The 17262-nt window shown below is 44.2% G+C and overlaps 1 protein-coding gene across 2 annotated transcripts in view; it reads left to right on the top strand.

Annotated features, from left to right (window-relative positions):
- Nucleotides 1-15220, top strand: part of olfm2a (olfactomedin 2a) — a gene marked incomplete at both ends in the record, with an annotated part of 68830 nt that extends 53610 nt beyond the window's left edge. For both annotated transcript variants that reach the window (XM_080724657.1, XM_080724656.1), the window contains 3 exons: nucleotides 5485-5704; nucleotides 10642-10748; nucleotides 14546-15220. In XM_080724657.1, coding sequence (XP_080580783.1) covers nucleotides 5485-5704; nucleotides 10642-10748; nucleotides 14546-15220 — 1002 coding nt within the window. The remainder of the gene's footprint in view (nucleotides 1-5484; nucleotides 5705-10641; nucleotides 10749-14545) is intronic.
- Nucleotides 15221-17262: the final 2042 nt, after the last annotated feature.

Raw genomic sequence — 17262 nt, 5'->3', positions numbered from 1 at the left:
GACTAGTAGCTACTCAAGTGAAACTAGCTGGCATCACGATAGGTTTAATGTAGTGTGACTGCTCAGAAGCTACTCGTCAGATGATGCCTGCATGCATGGGGATGAATTACATTGAACTACAAGCAGTGAAAGAACCACTGTTGAGTTAAGATTTTGTAATCACTAAACAACTTTGATTACTAGGCAAAAACAGAGAACAACCGGGTGCTCAATGGAGATAAAAAACATCTTAAAAAGTAAGTGGTGCTGCCAGGATCAGTGGGAAAACACTGTTAAAAAAGGACAAGGGGATCCGAGCACTCAGAGTCAGGAGTAGAGGAACTTAAAGTTAAAACAAAGTTTATTTCTTTAAAACCAACATGTTTCGACCTTCACAGTCTTTTTCAAGGCAAGAACTGAACTTGATTACTACATCGGCATTGTCCATTTTCAGGCTTTTGCTACTGAACATAATGCCTCAACACCAGCTCCACAAAGGCCTCTGTGACGGTCAAAGATGCATCAGCACACAAATAAATATCCCCAGTAGAGCTCCATCAATCATGCTGGTGCTTATGGAGAAGGCAATTCATTATTTCATTTGGACTTTTATTTGACTGTAAAAAATCTCCTGCAAGGTCCCTGATTCTGAGCGTACTGTACATCCCATAGCCTGGAGGGATGATTGCTCTGCAATAAGCCAACTGGCCCATACTAGCATGGAGGGAGGATTGCTCTGCGATTGGCTAGTTCATAACCGGCCGTCCATTAGTGTAAGTTCATCAGTGATTCAGTCTATCAGTCAAAGACCCATTTATAATGCCTGCTGTTGCGGTCCCGCCAATAAACTGTTGTATCTCCTGGCCACCAGCACTCAATGTAATATCACAGAGCAGAGTGAGGAAGTGTCTTGCATCTTTAATTTAACTATGGCTCAGTTCAATGGATAACAACTGCAATCTGTTTAACCACATGAAAACTAGTGTCCCTATATACTGGGCTTGTCATTATATAGGCTAACATTTGACCAGAATAGGAGCATGTGAGCGGTGCTACTTATGAGTTAATTTCATTGCGTGTCCTGTGAAGCTTGGCCAGTGTGACCCTGGGCGTACAACAAACTTTGGACGAATGGACAAAGCCAGATGTTGGAGCTTAGTTCCTTCCAGGAGCACAGCTCAAAAATAGCAGCTCTGCAAGCTCGCATCGCGTTGTATTGTGAAATTTGTGATGCATTGCCCCACATCAGTGTTGTACCGATTCGAGGCTTGCGTATGCCCTTCTGAGAGCCAGGTCCATCGAACAAATAATAAGCAATTATAATTGCCTAAGAATAGGCTGCTAATAGCCTATGTCCTATGAGTACTTTATAGGGCCTCACACACCGTTCATGTGTGGGGGCGCTGCCATGTTGCTCTGACATCATTATTATCCAGGCAAATGCCAGAGAGATGCAGAGATCTTGCCCGATATTATAATTTGGTATCACATACATGGACATTATTTTGCACTGTGATGAGTTCCAACTTCAATGGAATGGGATTATTTTTTAATACAAAATGATCCTGTGGGTTTCTCTCTCCACGACCCCTTCCTTTTTTTTTAAAACCCATTTAGGCCTAGAAGAATTATTTAATGCTTTGGCTATAGAAAAATAGCAGATATACAAGCTCACAGCGCGGCACCGAGTGCCGTGCTGCGAGCTTGTAGATCTGCTTTTTTTCTGAAAATGTGAAAATGTCGTGAAAATGTGTGCAAATTCTTGAATATATGTATTTTCAAAGCGAACGATTGTAACTAAAATGTTGCTTCTGGGTGGTTCCTGGAACTATATATTTTGAGATGGGGGTCCATGGCCAAATAAATATCATTTTGGGGGTCCTTCAAATGAAAATGTTCGAGCACCACTGACATAGTAGTCTCTCAAGAACCGACTAAGTGAGCTCCAGTTAAGTGAAATGGTCCTTTTCTTTGACGATGGTGAGCCAGATTGCTGACATAGAAACATAGGGTTTTTCAAAAAATATTAGAAGGATTCAAAAGACGCTTATAGAATCAGGTCAAAATTCAAATTTTCATGATTTTAATAGCAGATCTACAAGCTCGCAGCGCAGCACTCGGTGCCGCGCTGTGAGCTTGTATATCTGCTATTTTTCAAAAGTTAAAGCATTAAAATAATGAGCTAACATTATACACTGGTTGATGAGAGCCAACCACCAGATATATATTAACCAACCAAAAATGTGTCCAAGGTTTTTTGCTGCACTCCACGGGCACAACAAACTTTTGCCAGATTTAATGTACTGCAATCTCGCTGTCTTCACAGGTCATAAAACTTTGTATGGCTCTCCATAGTGTACCACATAAACATACGCAATCAATTTTCCAACTATCTCTGTGTAATTGAGTCATTGCGCAGAGGCAATTTGAACAAATTCACATCATGCACCTGAATTATTAAACCCCTAGACGTAAGGCAAGTGGAGCTTTTTTGTCGGTGTTTCTCCATCCTTCCCTCTCGTTCTCGTCTTCTCTGCAGCTCTCTCCCTATACTGTAAATTTAACATTCTGCAGCCAGATATCGGGTTAATAGCCACATATATTCACTTTTATCTCCGAGCTACAGTATCTCTACAAGCTAGGTGCAGCCACCATTATCTGTGAGCCTTTTTGTCTTCCTCTCAGTGGGCTGTCGTGTTTGGCCTTCCTCCACATTCCTCACGCCCTCCCAAATATGAGATGGAGCATAAAATAGTTTGATTAAAAGTATACCTTGATAAATGCTAAGTGTTCCTTACCGCTGGGACCCGCATGGCCTCGGCTAAGGGATGGGAACGAGAGGCCGCGTTTTGCACTCTCTGCATTTTATTAAAGCCATTGGAAAGGGGGGTAATGAACATGTTGATGAGATTAGTCCATTCATCAATAAAGCCAGCGATGACTTAACATATGCAGAGCGATGTACATCTGTTCCGGGCAGGCGCCCGGAATGCGACTCCGTGATCCAATAAAGAGAAAAAAAAGGCCACAAGTCTAAAATGCAGGACTTGACTGCTGCTAGGATGGCTGATGAATGTACGCAGCTCAAAGTCGCCGATGGCAGAGCGTGGGAGATTAACGAGTGTGAATTTTCGCGGCTTGAAAGGGGAAAATGAGATTTATGATGCGGGCGCTGCGAGGCTGAGAGCTGCTCCATCACCGCATTCACGATAAACCTTAACCCGTTCAGAACGGGTACACATTGTGTATCATTATTTTATGCTTTAACAGACTAATGAAAAATAGCAGATATACAAGCTCACAGCGCGGCACCGAGTGCCGCGCTGCGAGCTTGTAGATCTGATATTTTTGAAAAATCGTGAAAATTTTAATTTTGACCCGATTCTATAAGTGTCTTTTGAATCCTTCTAAGGTTTTTTGAAAAACCCTACGTTTCTATGTCAGCAATCTGGCCAGCCATCGTCAAAAAAAAGGTCCTTTTCCCTTAACTGGGTTAGGGTTAGCCTGTTCTTGAGAGACTACTATTTCAGTGGTTCTCAAACCTTTTCATGTGAAGGACCCCCAACATGATATGTATTTGGCCACGGACCCCCATCTCAAAATATCTAGTTCCAGCAGGGACCACCCAGAAGGAAAATTTGAGTTACAAACGTTTGCTTTGAAAATACATATATTCAAAGATTTGCACACATCATTTTCGCGACTTTTTCAAAAATAGCAGATCTACAAGCTCGCAGCGCGGCACTCGGTGCAGCGCTGTGAGCTTGTATATCTGCTATTTTTCACTGGTTAAAGCGTTCAATAATTCTAGGCCTCAATGGGTTTTAACAAGGAGGAAACAGCCCCTCCTGTGGCGACCGGACTTTATTGATACACCTGCTTTATTGATATACCTTCCAACAGCAGGCAGCCTGGGTCTCCGACTGCTAGTCCTGTCTGAGGAGGCTACTGTAGAAAGATTAGGCTGGGGCAGATGCAGCCGACACCTACAGACAATGAAGCCTAATTTACAATTTGTTGCGCATTGGAGCCCCGCGCGGCAAAACACGATGCGTTGTGTGAGCTTGTTGATCGGCTATTTCTGGCACAGGACAACATCATACAATGAGGTTTACTAACAGTATATCAGCCTTTATGATGATGGGAATTGGATACACAGGGTTAGGCAACCCCAGGCACTCTATAAGTGCGAGAAAGAGAAAACATTAAAAAAAAAAAAAAAAAAATAGTCCCCTCACATCTGTATGCAAATTACATCCTGCACATACAGTCATTCAAACTCTGAGTCTATTAGAAAATAACAGATGTACAACCTCACAGTGCGTCGCTGTGAGCTTGTACATCTGCTATTCATGAAAGATCTTGAAAGAACTATTGGTTTAGAAGGCATTTGTAGAATTAATGTTGATATGGCATGCTGACTATCAAGAAAATAAAAGCATGGTACTTCATGTCAAAAAGGTTGCTGACCTCTGGGATACAGGAATGCTGGCCCAATTACTCAATCCCCCCCCCCCCCCCCCCCCCTCCCCTCAACGTCCAACATGTGCTCAACATTACCTCAGTATTCATAAAAATAGGAATAGGAAAATCAAAAAAGGTAGCACATCCAAAATTAAAATCAAAGGAGGACCTTTCCACTTTTTTATTACGTGTTTCGGCTATGAGTCTTCATCAGAGTATGCTCTCCACTGAGAAAACCCATTGCTGATGTCGCGACCTCTCTTTCTTATTTATATCTCAGTCAGTATTTGTCTTTGCTCACTCGGAGTTTGATCAGTGGCGTCAGTTCAGAAAAAGCTAAGGTATGGCAACATGACTGGTGTCAGACACCAGTCATGTTGCCATACCTTAAGAAGTACATTCTATTTCCCCCCGTTTCTACGGTTTCTTGGGCTGGATATGGCAGCCTGGAATGGTTGTTCTAGTGCAGCTAAACTTGGCATGGTAGTAAACGTGCCACAATACCTTGTTAACGTGACCATTTTGTTACATTTTGTAGTTATTTTACTGTCATTTAACAACATAATACAGATAGTCAAAGAGACATTCATGGATTTATATTTAAAGGTAACTTTTATTTCCCCCCCTGGACACAGGGTATGGCAGCTGCATACCCCTGCCATACCCAATAAGCCCTATTCACGGCCCGCCCAAGTCACGTTTTGAAGGGGTAAAACCCTGCTAAGCAGAAATCGCAAATTTAATGCAATTTCCGAATAGTACAGTATAAAATACGGCTAGCATGAACAAGAACACAAGATTGTAAAAGGCACAAAGCGTTATAATTTACTTTACCGTTCGAAATAATAATTTGTTGGCTTTAAGTCCAGCTATTTCTGTTATAGTTTCCCCTTCTAAACTGACCTCAGCACCAGGAAGTTACTGAGAAATTTGCTGAGTGGGCGGGCCGTGAATAGGGCTTATTGACGCCCCTGAGTTTGATCCACATTTGTCCCCCTAACGAAAATGTTTCTTTCTTTGGGGTGACATGGGGACGCCAAGGAGTTGAAGGACAAGGTGACCCAGCTGCTCCCCCTGCTGCCAGTGCTGGAGCAGTACAAGGCGGACGCCAAGATGATCCTGCGCCTGCGGGAGGAGGTGAGGAACCTGTCTCTGGTGCTGATGGCCATCCAGGAGGAGATGGGAGCATACGACTACGAGGAGCTCCGCCAGAGGGTCCTGCTCCTGGAGACCAGGCTGCACTCCTGCATGCAGAAACTAGGTAAGCACCAGTGCTGTAAAGCAGGGGTTCTCAACCTTTTCAGGCCGCGACCCCCAAAACAATCATATTTTAACTGGGGATCCCCCCAGTTAACTAAGAGTTGAGGCATTACATTTTGTATAACACGGTTCTATTGTGAAAATAGCAGATCTACATGCTCACAACGCCTCGCAACGCGAGGTATTAAAAAGTCCTTAAATTGTCACTTTAGAAATGTGCAGATACCCTCTATATACTTAAACTTTATGTTGGTTTGTTTACTGTTGAGAGAGAAAACAATGTTGCACATTAAGTTAATCATCTGGGGACCCCCCGAAATAATTTGAGAACCAGTGGTGTAAAGTAACTAAGTAACATTTACTTCAACCCATATACATTTCGGCCATTTGAAAATAGCCGTTTTACAAGCAGATCTGCGTGCAATGCTTTGCGATGCATTTTGTGAGCTTGTATATCTGTTATTTTAAAAGATTGTTATACATTTGAAAACTTGAAATTACTTTTGGTACTTTGGTACTTTTTTTTACAAGGGTTCATATTTTAGATTCTAATTAGAGAAAAGAAAAGATGAAAATGTTTTTATTTACTGCTTTCTATTGTTTTAGTGATTCTATTGACTATTGAAGAATTCCAAGCCTGTCAATCAAAAATGCCCACCAAGGCGAGACGGGTACCAGAGAGCCGGAAGAGGCGTCTACCTTTTTATGTCTGTGGCTGCACAGCCTAGCCTAGTAAACGACCAACTTCCGTTCTCCAGGAGGATATGAAATGGTTTCTGGAAGAGGGGCGGGTACGAGGCTATGCACAGCCAGGAGAAAAGCCAGAATGAAGCAGTAGGCAGAGGGATTTAAATACCCGCCCTGATCAGGTGAAGAAATCATGTGACTGATGACCTGATCAGGGAGGCACGCCCCCTGAGTTGTCTGCATGAACTAGCTACGCAAGCTGTGCCTCATTAAGCCGGCGATTTCTTTATTACTATTTACAGTAACACTACTAGCCCCCATAAATCACATCTGCCCATGAAGGATTGTGGGCTTATTGTGTCTAAAAATACATAGCCACTTGCATGCATGCCCCCAACCACTGAAATCAATATCATAAAATCGCTAAAACGATAGAAAGCAGTAAATGAAAACATTGTTACACTCATCTTTTCTTTTCTCTAATCTATGTACCCTTGTTGTAAAAAAACAAAGTTGTCCTTATGCCAATACTTTTGTAGTTTTACTCAAGTACTGTACATTTTGAATGCCAGACTTTAAATTGTAAATGAGTGTTTCTACATTGCAGTATTGATACTTTTACCTAAGTTTACCCAGGTTTACCTATGTTTTCGTTGACTAAAACTATAATGAAAAATGTTCGTCGACTACCTTTTATCACTGACAAAAACTAAATAAGATAAATAACGATGACTAAATAGATTATATAGACAATTTTGTCAACAAAGTAAAAACGACATGTTTAGGGAGAGACTAGTGGAGATCTAATAGAACTAAAAGACAAGTCATTTCATGTTTAGTTGTGTGCAGGTGTCACGCTGCGACGCGCTGTGAGCTGAGTATAAACCAGACATTACGTCACTATCACCGGCTGCTAAGATACATTTTAGTCGACCAAATCAACTGTAGATTTAGTTGACTAAAACTAGTCTAAAAGTAAAACATTTCAGATTACTAAAATATGACTACAAAATTCAAAAGACTATGACTAAAACTACTTGCTGTCAAAATCAACATCAACACTGTTGCGCACGCATGTCCACATGTTTAGAATTTTAGAAAATTCATTTTATTATCAATGACCAAGTATCACTCTCACCAAACAGGTACCTCTTTCCAATACATCTTGCCTGAGAGATGACTATACCGGTAATCTGCTCGTGCTTGAATTCGCTGCATAAATTAAGCACAATAATTGGCCCAGAGTCACTGAATAAATAATCTCTTCTAATATGCAGGGTCAAATTGATGATTTGACAAAAACCCTACACGCGTAATCTGCTGATTTAGCAGAAAAGCCTTGTGGTGATTAACATTTTTCTGTTGCTTTTTGCCATCAAATTAAATGGCTGCACGAAAAAGCATGGTGTAGCCATAAATGCTAACAGATATATCTAATTCGCAGCCAATACTGTACTGTGTTCACGTACGTGTACACCATTATGCATTTATAGGTCCTCTGGGGCACATAACAACACAGTAAAGTCTAACTCTAACTGAGAGAGTACAAATGGAACCAAAGGGATCTCATTTAGACCCTCGGGGGCCTTCCCAGACAATGATCAGCTGTATGTATATTGTGAACACCCCTAGATAGGCTGTAATAAATTCTCTTGTACGTTATGTTATCATAAATACAATGATGCACCAAAAAACAATGTTTTATTTATGCACCGACAACAACAAACAATAAGTAAAATGAAACACGATCAAATTAGGCTATCAATCAAAGCACTGACACGTTGAGGCGTAAAAACACTTCTTATGCCTACTTCAAACTTCAAACACATAATCATAAAGAAAGTTGTCAGCCATACAGAAAACACAAACAGTGATCAAATCAAATTAATGTAACTTGTCACACCTCTGCAGTGCAAGATATGAAACATCCACGGCGAGAGTGAGTAGACTGGGATCAAGCTGCTTTGCAGGTTGCTGATCTGGTATAATGGGATACGGAAACAATGCGTGTATGCGTGGGCTAATTTAATTACCAGATACAGAAAACAGACTTTTAGACTAGATCATCACTTTGGTCAATGTTGAACAAAGACCATGCTTTGTGTGCAGAGCCTGGTGACACAAGGTTAGTGAGTGAGTGACGATTCCAGAACCATGGACAGTTCCTCAGTCAGCACCTAACATAGTATTTGAGGCTGATTCTTTTTGGAGCTGTGTGAAGCACAGGCTCCCTATGCGTGGCTTTGTGGGTCTGTGTGTGTGTGTGTGTGTGTGTGTGTCTGTATGTAGCCTGAACTTCCTAAACTTCGGCACGCTACTAGTCCCACAGTTTTGCCACCACACACTCGCGCCATATGTCAAATCGACCGGCTTACTCGGGAATAGTCGGCTAGTAACTTGCTAAGAGAAAGGTTCAATAGTTTAATTGATATTAATTTATTAGTGAATTAATTTTCCCCATTGACTTATAATGGGAATGGCAAAAACTCACATTCAATTATTTTTTTTCTCGCAAACCATAGGGGCTACAGTTTCAAACCTCGGAGAGGAGATTCATAATGATTTTAAGAATGAATCGAAAAATAATTACATCACTCGGCCTCATGGTGGCGCTATAACGGCCCACTTTACGTTTTCCCCCGTAACTCTTGAACCGTAGATCGGAAAATTAAAATTCCTTTTCCCCTGGATTCCTTGGGTCAAGACGCATCTCCCCATATAGGCCACGCCCATTTGCGCCAGGATAGATTTTCCGCCATCTTGAATTTTCTCCAAAACACACTTTTTGCTCCTTTTCCTACATATTTTCTTCAAATTGCACAAAAAACGGTACACATGATCTATGAACCCATGCAATGAACATACTCAAGGGATATTGCGATAGTCCATTCCGTTCGTTCGTAACGGGCTTCCAAAGTTAGCGGGAGGGGCCCGTTTTGCAAACAATAGCCATAAATCACAAACAAAACGTCGAGTCAACACTGAATTTCAACCACAGGTCGGGGGTGGCATACTCAACGAATCCCCAAAAGCATTTCCACTTGGCCACATGGTGGCGCTATAACGGACCACTTGCCTCACAACTCTGGAACCGTAGGTCGGAAAATTACAAATATTTTTTCCTTGGGTCAAGACGCATCTCCCCAAATAGGCCCCGCCCATTTGCATCTACACACACACACACACACACACACACACACACACACACACACACACACACACACACACACACACACACACACACACACACACAGCTCCACTTCACACGGGTGTGATTTTTTACAATGCATACAGTCAACAATCACCAAAATACAATAGATCTTCAGTATGTTTTATTTATTAATTTTACTCTCCATTAAGGCGGCACTTGTGACCTGACTTGAGAGCGGCGTCCCTATTCGTTTTGGCAAATTACTGAAACAAGCGTCTATCTCTCCCAGAACGGCATGAAAACGAATCCAACTGCACTAATTGTAGGCCTGTATCTTAAAGAGGTGGTTTTGTACTTTATTTTGGTTTTGTATGTGTCTAGGGAGTTAACATTACTCTAATAGACCACCAGGTGTGGTTTAATGTGCACATTTGCCTTCTCTGTGTATTTTTGATTTCTTCCTGAAAGATGAAAGCCTCTGAGTCGAAAGACCTGATCGAAAAACACTGATTTAATGACATCATAAAATCAACCTGTCCCCTTTTACCACACACCCAACACTGTGGGTGTGGCTAACTTCAGCTGGGTCACCACCCACCTGACGACCAGGCATACTTAATGAATTGGTGGGTGTGGCCACATAAAAACACACTTTTAACTCTTTCTGTACACATTTTTGGAAAAGATCTTCCTCCTAGTATAATCATAATACCTGATCATCATGTTTTGGGGGGGGGGGGGGGGGGGAATCATGGCACCCCATCTTTAACAAAGTCCTGACTGTGGGGCGGGGATTGCCCCCAAATGATCCCTTGTGTGGTGCCGTTGCTGCAACCAATTGGATCCTTTACTGGTCCATTTTCTCCGTCTGTGTTAGATTAGTTTTCTTGTTTTATGACAACTCTGATTGCTTTTATTTCTTATGTGTTTTGATCCTTTATAATTTTCTCTTGCACCCCCATGTAAAGCGTCTTTGGGTACTTAGAAAAGCACTATATAAATCTGAGATATTATTATTATTATTATTTGGTTCCACTTGTACACTCTCAGAGTTAAATTAATTTGCCTGTGTGCATACTTTTTGTATCTATGTCCTCCAGGATGCGGGAAGCTCACTGGAGTCAGTAATCCCATCACGGTACGCGCATCAGGGTCAAGGTTCGGCTCCTGGATGACTGACACCATGATTCCCAGCTCAGACAACAGAGTGAGTCTCCTCCTACATATCGTCACCACTGTCGGGCAGACACCTCGTATCTCCAAGTTTCAAATGTGTACGTTCTTTCGCAAAGTAAAGCCCTGCTTCATCAGACAAGGCCGTCGCACAAAAGTAGTGAAAACAGCCGATCTACAAGCACACAACGCCACGCACCGCGAGGCGTTGTGTGCTTGTAGATCGGCTGTTTTCACTCGTTTAAATCATTTTTAAAAAGATAAATGCAAAACGAATGGTTTTGGACATACAAGGTTTCCACCCAACAACGACGACAATATAGTATATCCCCTATATCCCCTATACCCCCATAACTATTATTCCCCCCTAACGGTTCCCGCACAACACACACCCGCAGAGAGTTATGTGTAGCTGCAGTACAATGACAAAAATAACCCAAACTCTGTCAATCTCACCGCCACCATCATCCCCTCACCGCCGGGCTGTCGTGAGATTTGCGTGACTGATTGACTGCCGTGCCTGAGCGAGTGGGGCTCCTCGTCGAGCAATGAGATATTGATAGAGAGACAGAGAGAGAGAGATGTGGCGAGAACGCTGAGTCACCGACAGAAAGCATTCCTCCCCTTCTGCCCCTGTCCCCCTCCTGTCGCCGCTACTCCGGGCTGATTAATTGCTTCATCATCGGGAGACGAAATGAATGGGTTTGTTTGGGGGGGGGGGGGGGGGGCTAAAAGTTTTCCAAATCACCTGGGTAATTACCGAGAGTGCCGGCGTGTCATGAAACTCTGTGGCTCAGATGGTACAGTAATGGGTTCCACCGATGACACGGGTCTCGGCTCAACGTGAGGAACTGCCGGGAGACAGGGGTGTCACAAGGGGGGGGGGGGACTGAGTTACTAGGGCCCAAGGTGGAGGGAGGGGCCTTGATTGCGACCGTCAGGGAGCAGTTTACTATGAAAACCTCCACCGGCCGTCCGTCGGTCGGTCGGTCGGTCGGTCACACGTCACACGTCACACCTTTGCCCTGCTCATATCTCCGCATCAGTATATAGGGCTTGTTTGTTTATTGTATGACATCACGCCACATCATCAGCTGTGGACTCTGTGATGTCATCGTATCGCATCAGTATATAGGGCTTGTTTGTTTATTGTATGACATCACGCCACATCATCAGCTGTGGACTCTGTGATGTCATCGTATCTCCATATATGGCCATCTCCGTATATGGAGATATAAGTCGTCCATGCCCAAGTATGGGCTGGTGAGGTCAGACTTTGTGTGATGCGTAGGTTATCTCCATATATGGAGATTCAACATTCCAGGCAATGCTCTCTTCCCTGGTGAGAATTGCCCCTTTATATAGGGCTTGTTTGTGTATTGTATGACATCACGCCACATCATCAGCTGTGGACTCTGTGATGTCATCGTATCTCCATATATGGCCATCTCCGTATATGGAGATATAAGTCGTCCATGCCCAAGTATGGGCTGGTGAGGTCAGACTTTGTGTGATGCGTAGGTTATCTCCATATATGGAGATTCAACATTCCAGGTGTAACTATGGCTACCCGTATGACGTGAGAGGTGGAGGTTGTGATATTTGTGGAGATAAGCGACCAACTCCCGATTAGGGAGTCTTACTGGTTATATTACACTTTAGCTATTAAAAAATAGCAGATATACAAGCACAGAGCAGCACTGAGTGCCGCGCTGCAAGCTTGTAGATCTGTCATGAGAATGTGTGCAAATCTTTGAATATATGTATTTTATTATGTAATATATGTAAGCGAACACTTGTAACTCAAATTTAGCTTCTGGGGGGGTTCCTGGAACTAAATATTTTGAGATGGGAAACATAGGTTTTTTCAAAAAACCTTAGAAGCATCTGAAATATTCAAAGACTTGCACAAATGTTCACACTTTTTCAAAAATAGCAGATCTACAAGCTTGCAGCGCGGCACTCGGTGCCGCGCTGTGAGCTTGTATATCTGCTATTTTTCAATAGCTAAAGCGATAAATAATGCATTCCCAGTCTAAATGGGTTAAAACCCCTCCCCCTACGAAGAACATTCATGGGGGGCCCGCAGTGAATCCTTGTACCCAGGGCCCAGAATTTGGTGCGACACACCTGCCGGGAGGGAAACAGTGAGGGGGTGGGGGATGGGTATGGGGGGGAGGGGATGGGGAGTGGTTTGCTGGAGGAGGTAACTGGAAGAAGCAGCGCCCGGGGACGAGTGTCGGTCATGGCTATGGGGGGAAATGTGGATGATCGGAAAGATGGAGTCATGGAGATGCCCTTTCCCCCCCACCACCGCCACCTTGTAACATACAGAGTAAATGGATTTCGTCGACAACAAAGGTCAATTCCTTTGATTAAATAGCCCCCCGATCTGGCGCATTTAATCACCCCCCCGCGCTCGCCGAGATCACATCAGCCCTCATATCAATCACCGGTTACATTAATGGCCAGACACATCACCAATATGATATTAGCAGCCCCACCATATCAATCATGGTGATCACATTTGGGAAGGGGAGAGAAATGTCATTGGCTCTGGGGGAGTCTGACAGAAAACAGACTGCATGGGCAAAGGAAAGAAAAACAACACTTGGCCTGAATGTGTTAGGATCCCCCCCTCCCCATCCACTGGGACTCATTTAAAAGGCAGAGGAGAAACAATGCCTAATGCTCCATAATCGCCCCTTCTCCATAATTCAACCGCTGCTCTGCACCACCGCCGGGCTCCTCCACTCCGCTCCCCAGGCACTCCCTTCCCACTGTGGGGAATCTGACTTAACGGCGTTGTCGGGTGAAAACCTTGTATGGCCAAAGCCGTTCGTTTCGCATTTTTCATTTCAAAAATGATTTAAACTAGTGAAAACAGCAGATCTACAAGCACACAACGCCTCGTGGCGCGAGGCGTTGTGTGCTTGCAGATCGGCCGTTTTCACTAGTTTAAATCATTTTTGAAATGAAAAATGCGAAACGAACGGCTTTGGTCATACAAGGTTTTTTTGTGCGACGGCCTTGTCTGATGAAGCAGGGCTTTACTTCGCGAAGAAACGTACAGAATTTGAAACTTGGAGATACGAGGTTTCTGCCCGACAGTGACGATAAGTGTATTTGCTCTACACGTATCTGGGAAGGCGGAGAGAGGAGGGGAGACAGGGGAGAGGACAGAGCAACAGAAGAAAGAAAGCTCCAAAGCCAGACAGAAACGTATTGAACTGTAATGTATGGGCGAAATAAATATCGAAGCCGACTGCAGTTTAATTGAATCAATTAAAAAGCGTAGCTGCGACTCAGTGGTATATGGTGGAGGACACGCAGGCGAACCGGGGCCATGGGTATCAATGGTCCGTTCCAGTCATTGAGAGTGCTTGAGTTGGAAAAAAGAGAGCTGCTAAATGGATTGATTTCCTATAAGTTAGGACTGTAAAGGGCACAGAGCTCACACATTGGTTGACTGCAGAGCACAGGCAACATCTTCACTCCCACATATAGTAGAAATCAATAGTGCTGCACACGCACGGACACACGGACGCATGCATGCACTCGTGTAGATACACACACACACACACACACACACACACACACACACACACACACACACACACTCACACTCACACATGCACGCACGCATACACACTCACGAATGGGTGACACACTCCCCGCGTACACATGGCGTACACTCTTTGCTCCGGGCAACGCTGCAGGTTATGATGAAACATCCTCAGATGTTGCGGAACAATATCCCGCGATAGATTCTCTGCCACTGCTCATTTCCACACACTGGGGTTGATTTCTCCTTTGTTCTTCTTTGTCCAGGTGTGGTCCATGGACGGGTACTTCAAGGGCCGGCGCGTGCTGGAGTACCGCACCATGAGCGACTTCATGAAGGGCCAGAACTTCGTGCAGCACCTGCTGCCGCACCCGTGGGCCGGCACGGGCCACGTGGTCTACAACGGCTCGCTGTACTACAACAAGTACCAGAGCAACATCATCATCAAGTACCACTTCCGCTCCCGCAGCGTGCTGGTGCAGCGCAGCCTGAGCGGCGCCGGCTACAACAACACCTTCCCGTACTCCTGGGGCGGCTCCTCCGACATCGACCTCATGGCGGACGAGAACGGCCTCTGGGCCGTCTACACCACCATCCCCAACGCCGGGAACATCGTCATCAGCCGCCTGGAGCCCCAGAGCCTGGAGGTGCTGCAGACCTGGGACACGGGCTTCCCCAAGCGCAGCGCCGGAGAGTCCTTCATGATCTGCGGCACGCTGTACGTCACCAACTCCCACTTGGCCGGCGCCAAGATCTACTTTGCCTATTACACCAACACGTCCAGCTACGAGTACACGGACATCCCCTTCCACAACCAGTACTCCCACATCTCTATGATGGACTACAACCCCAGGGAGAGGGTCCTTTACACCTGGAACAACGGACACCAGGTTCTGTACAACGTCACACTGTTCCAGGTCATTAAGACTTCTGAGGACTAGGAGCTGGGGGGGGGGGAAGACTGAAACACTCGAATTAAAGCCTGATCTATACTTGGTTGCATGCGGCGTTGCGCACCAAAAATGGCAGGCCTACAAGCACACCGCTTCGCAGAGCAACGCGCTGTCGTGAGCTTGTGGGTCGGCTGTTTTTCGGTGCGTGGCACCGTGCGCGACTAGGTGTAAGTCACCCTTAACGCTGTGAACGTGGTTGTGGGGCGGGGGCGTGGGAGGATGTCTAGTTGGGGAGTGGAGGGTGGGGGGTGGGGTGGTGTGGTGTGGTATGTGGACAGTGTCTTGGACATTTCTTTTCTTTTCTTTTTCTTTTTTAAAGAATTTCAATCTTCATAGAGTGCTACTATTCACATTCTGGAAAAAGAAAAAGAACCCACATCCCGACGGTGAGGTCGGCAACGATATATGGACTGAGCGCTTTTCTTTCTTTTCTTTCTGTGATGAGTAAGCATGGTTCTTTTTATTTGTGATGAGAAATAAATATCGACCTTTACCATTTAAAAGCTTGTCCTTCATTCATTGTCTCATCTAAAGTCGATCCTCGTCCTCCTCTGTGCACACCACGAAGCACCAAACAAAAAACTTGAAAACTAAATGTGAGTTGAGTTTTGATAAAGTGCATTTTCTGACCTTGTGACTGAGTGTGACTATCAGAAATATTGAATCTGGAACAGGTATTGATTCAATTAGTTGAGAGTCTTCTGGAATAATTGCCAACATTGTGTTGCAAGAACAATATCAAAGTCAGGATGGTGCTATTATGAATACCCAAAACGGTGCATATTTTAAGTATATCAAGGAAAAAGAAAACTAATTCAAAGTCATTAAAATACCAGACTATCATACATTTCTTCTCTTTTTATTAATTAGGCACCACTGTCTGAAACACAGAGCAGTACTGATGAGGCCAAATCTAGAGCTAATTTAAGCAATGAATTTTAAGTTTAGTTCAACCATTCCATAGGTTTAGATGTAAACAGCACAAATGGCTGCAACTTGATAGCTCATAAGTAAAAACAGGCTGCCTGATGATGAATAATTTAGTCACCATGATGATTAAGTTAAATGTCTCCACTACAACTATGCAACTGTTTCCACTGTTTTATTAACATAAAAAGCAAAATACAGTCTTGTGATACACAGTATAAAAATCTCAGTGTTACTTTATCTATCTGTAACCAATCTGTAACCAAACTGACCCTTACAGTATGGGTCTGTTTGGTTACTGGGAACCTTCCGATTCCCAAGCAGCCACTAGACATCCCGAGCCACTGCCGCCCCTGTACGCTTCACTGTGTGCGAGGAAGAGCTGAGGTACAGTAGCCTATAGAGAGCAGAGGAGGAGAAGCAGAATGGAGATGTACTGTAAAGGAATCCTGACAGTGTGTACCTTCAGCCAGAAAAACTAGTCTTTAGGAAACGCTGACGCCTGTCGCTGGGGCTTGACAAGCACCGATCTGCCTCCTGCTTTTCCCGCGGTTGCTTGCTACTCTGTGACCCTGCGTGTGTGCTTTCTGGAGAAGGATCTTCAGCTGCAGTGCACGCAGCAGGACTCCCCCCTTGAATAAAACCCAGCCTAGAGACCTTTTCATTGTGCCTTTTTTTATCCAGGTCCAGGGAAGATAAAGGTAACAACATTTTTGAAGGCCCATTGCATTCATACTATCTCGGCTGTGCAGAGGGCACTTTGGAGAAGGGACAAACTCCCGCTGTGCTGCCGTTTATATGTTCTTTTAGTTGCCTTGTAAAAGATACAATCGTGCTTTTCAGTCAGTATTGGAGGCCATTTTCCCCTGCGTAACTATGGTGATCCTATTCATCTCAGATGACCTTTCTATGAATATGACACAGCACTGAAGGAAACCCTGAAGAGTAGTACGTACACAGGTAGTAGCTGACATTTAAAATCTTAATACAGGACTGCGAACAACAGCACACAACTCCCAGCATGACCTCACAATACCCTCATACACAGGAAGTGCAATGTAAACATACTGTAGACTGGATTAGACAATAACATCTAAAGTATT

This window comes from Nannobrachium achirus (assembly GCF_963921795.1).
Source record: "Nannobrachium achirus genome assembly, chromosome: 4".
NCBI lineage: Eukaryota > Metazoa > Chordata > Actinopteri > Myctophiformes > Myctophidae > Nannobrachium > Nannobrachium achirus.
The sequence above is the reverse complement of the archived record's forward strand: the minus strand, read 5'-3'. Positions and strand labels throughout refer to the sequence as shown.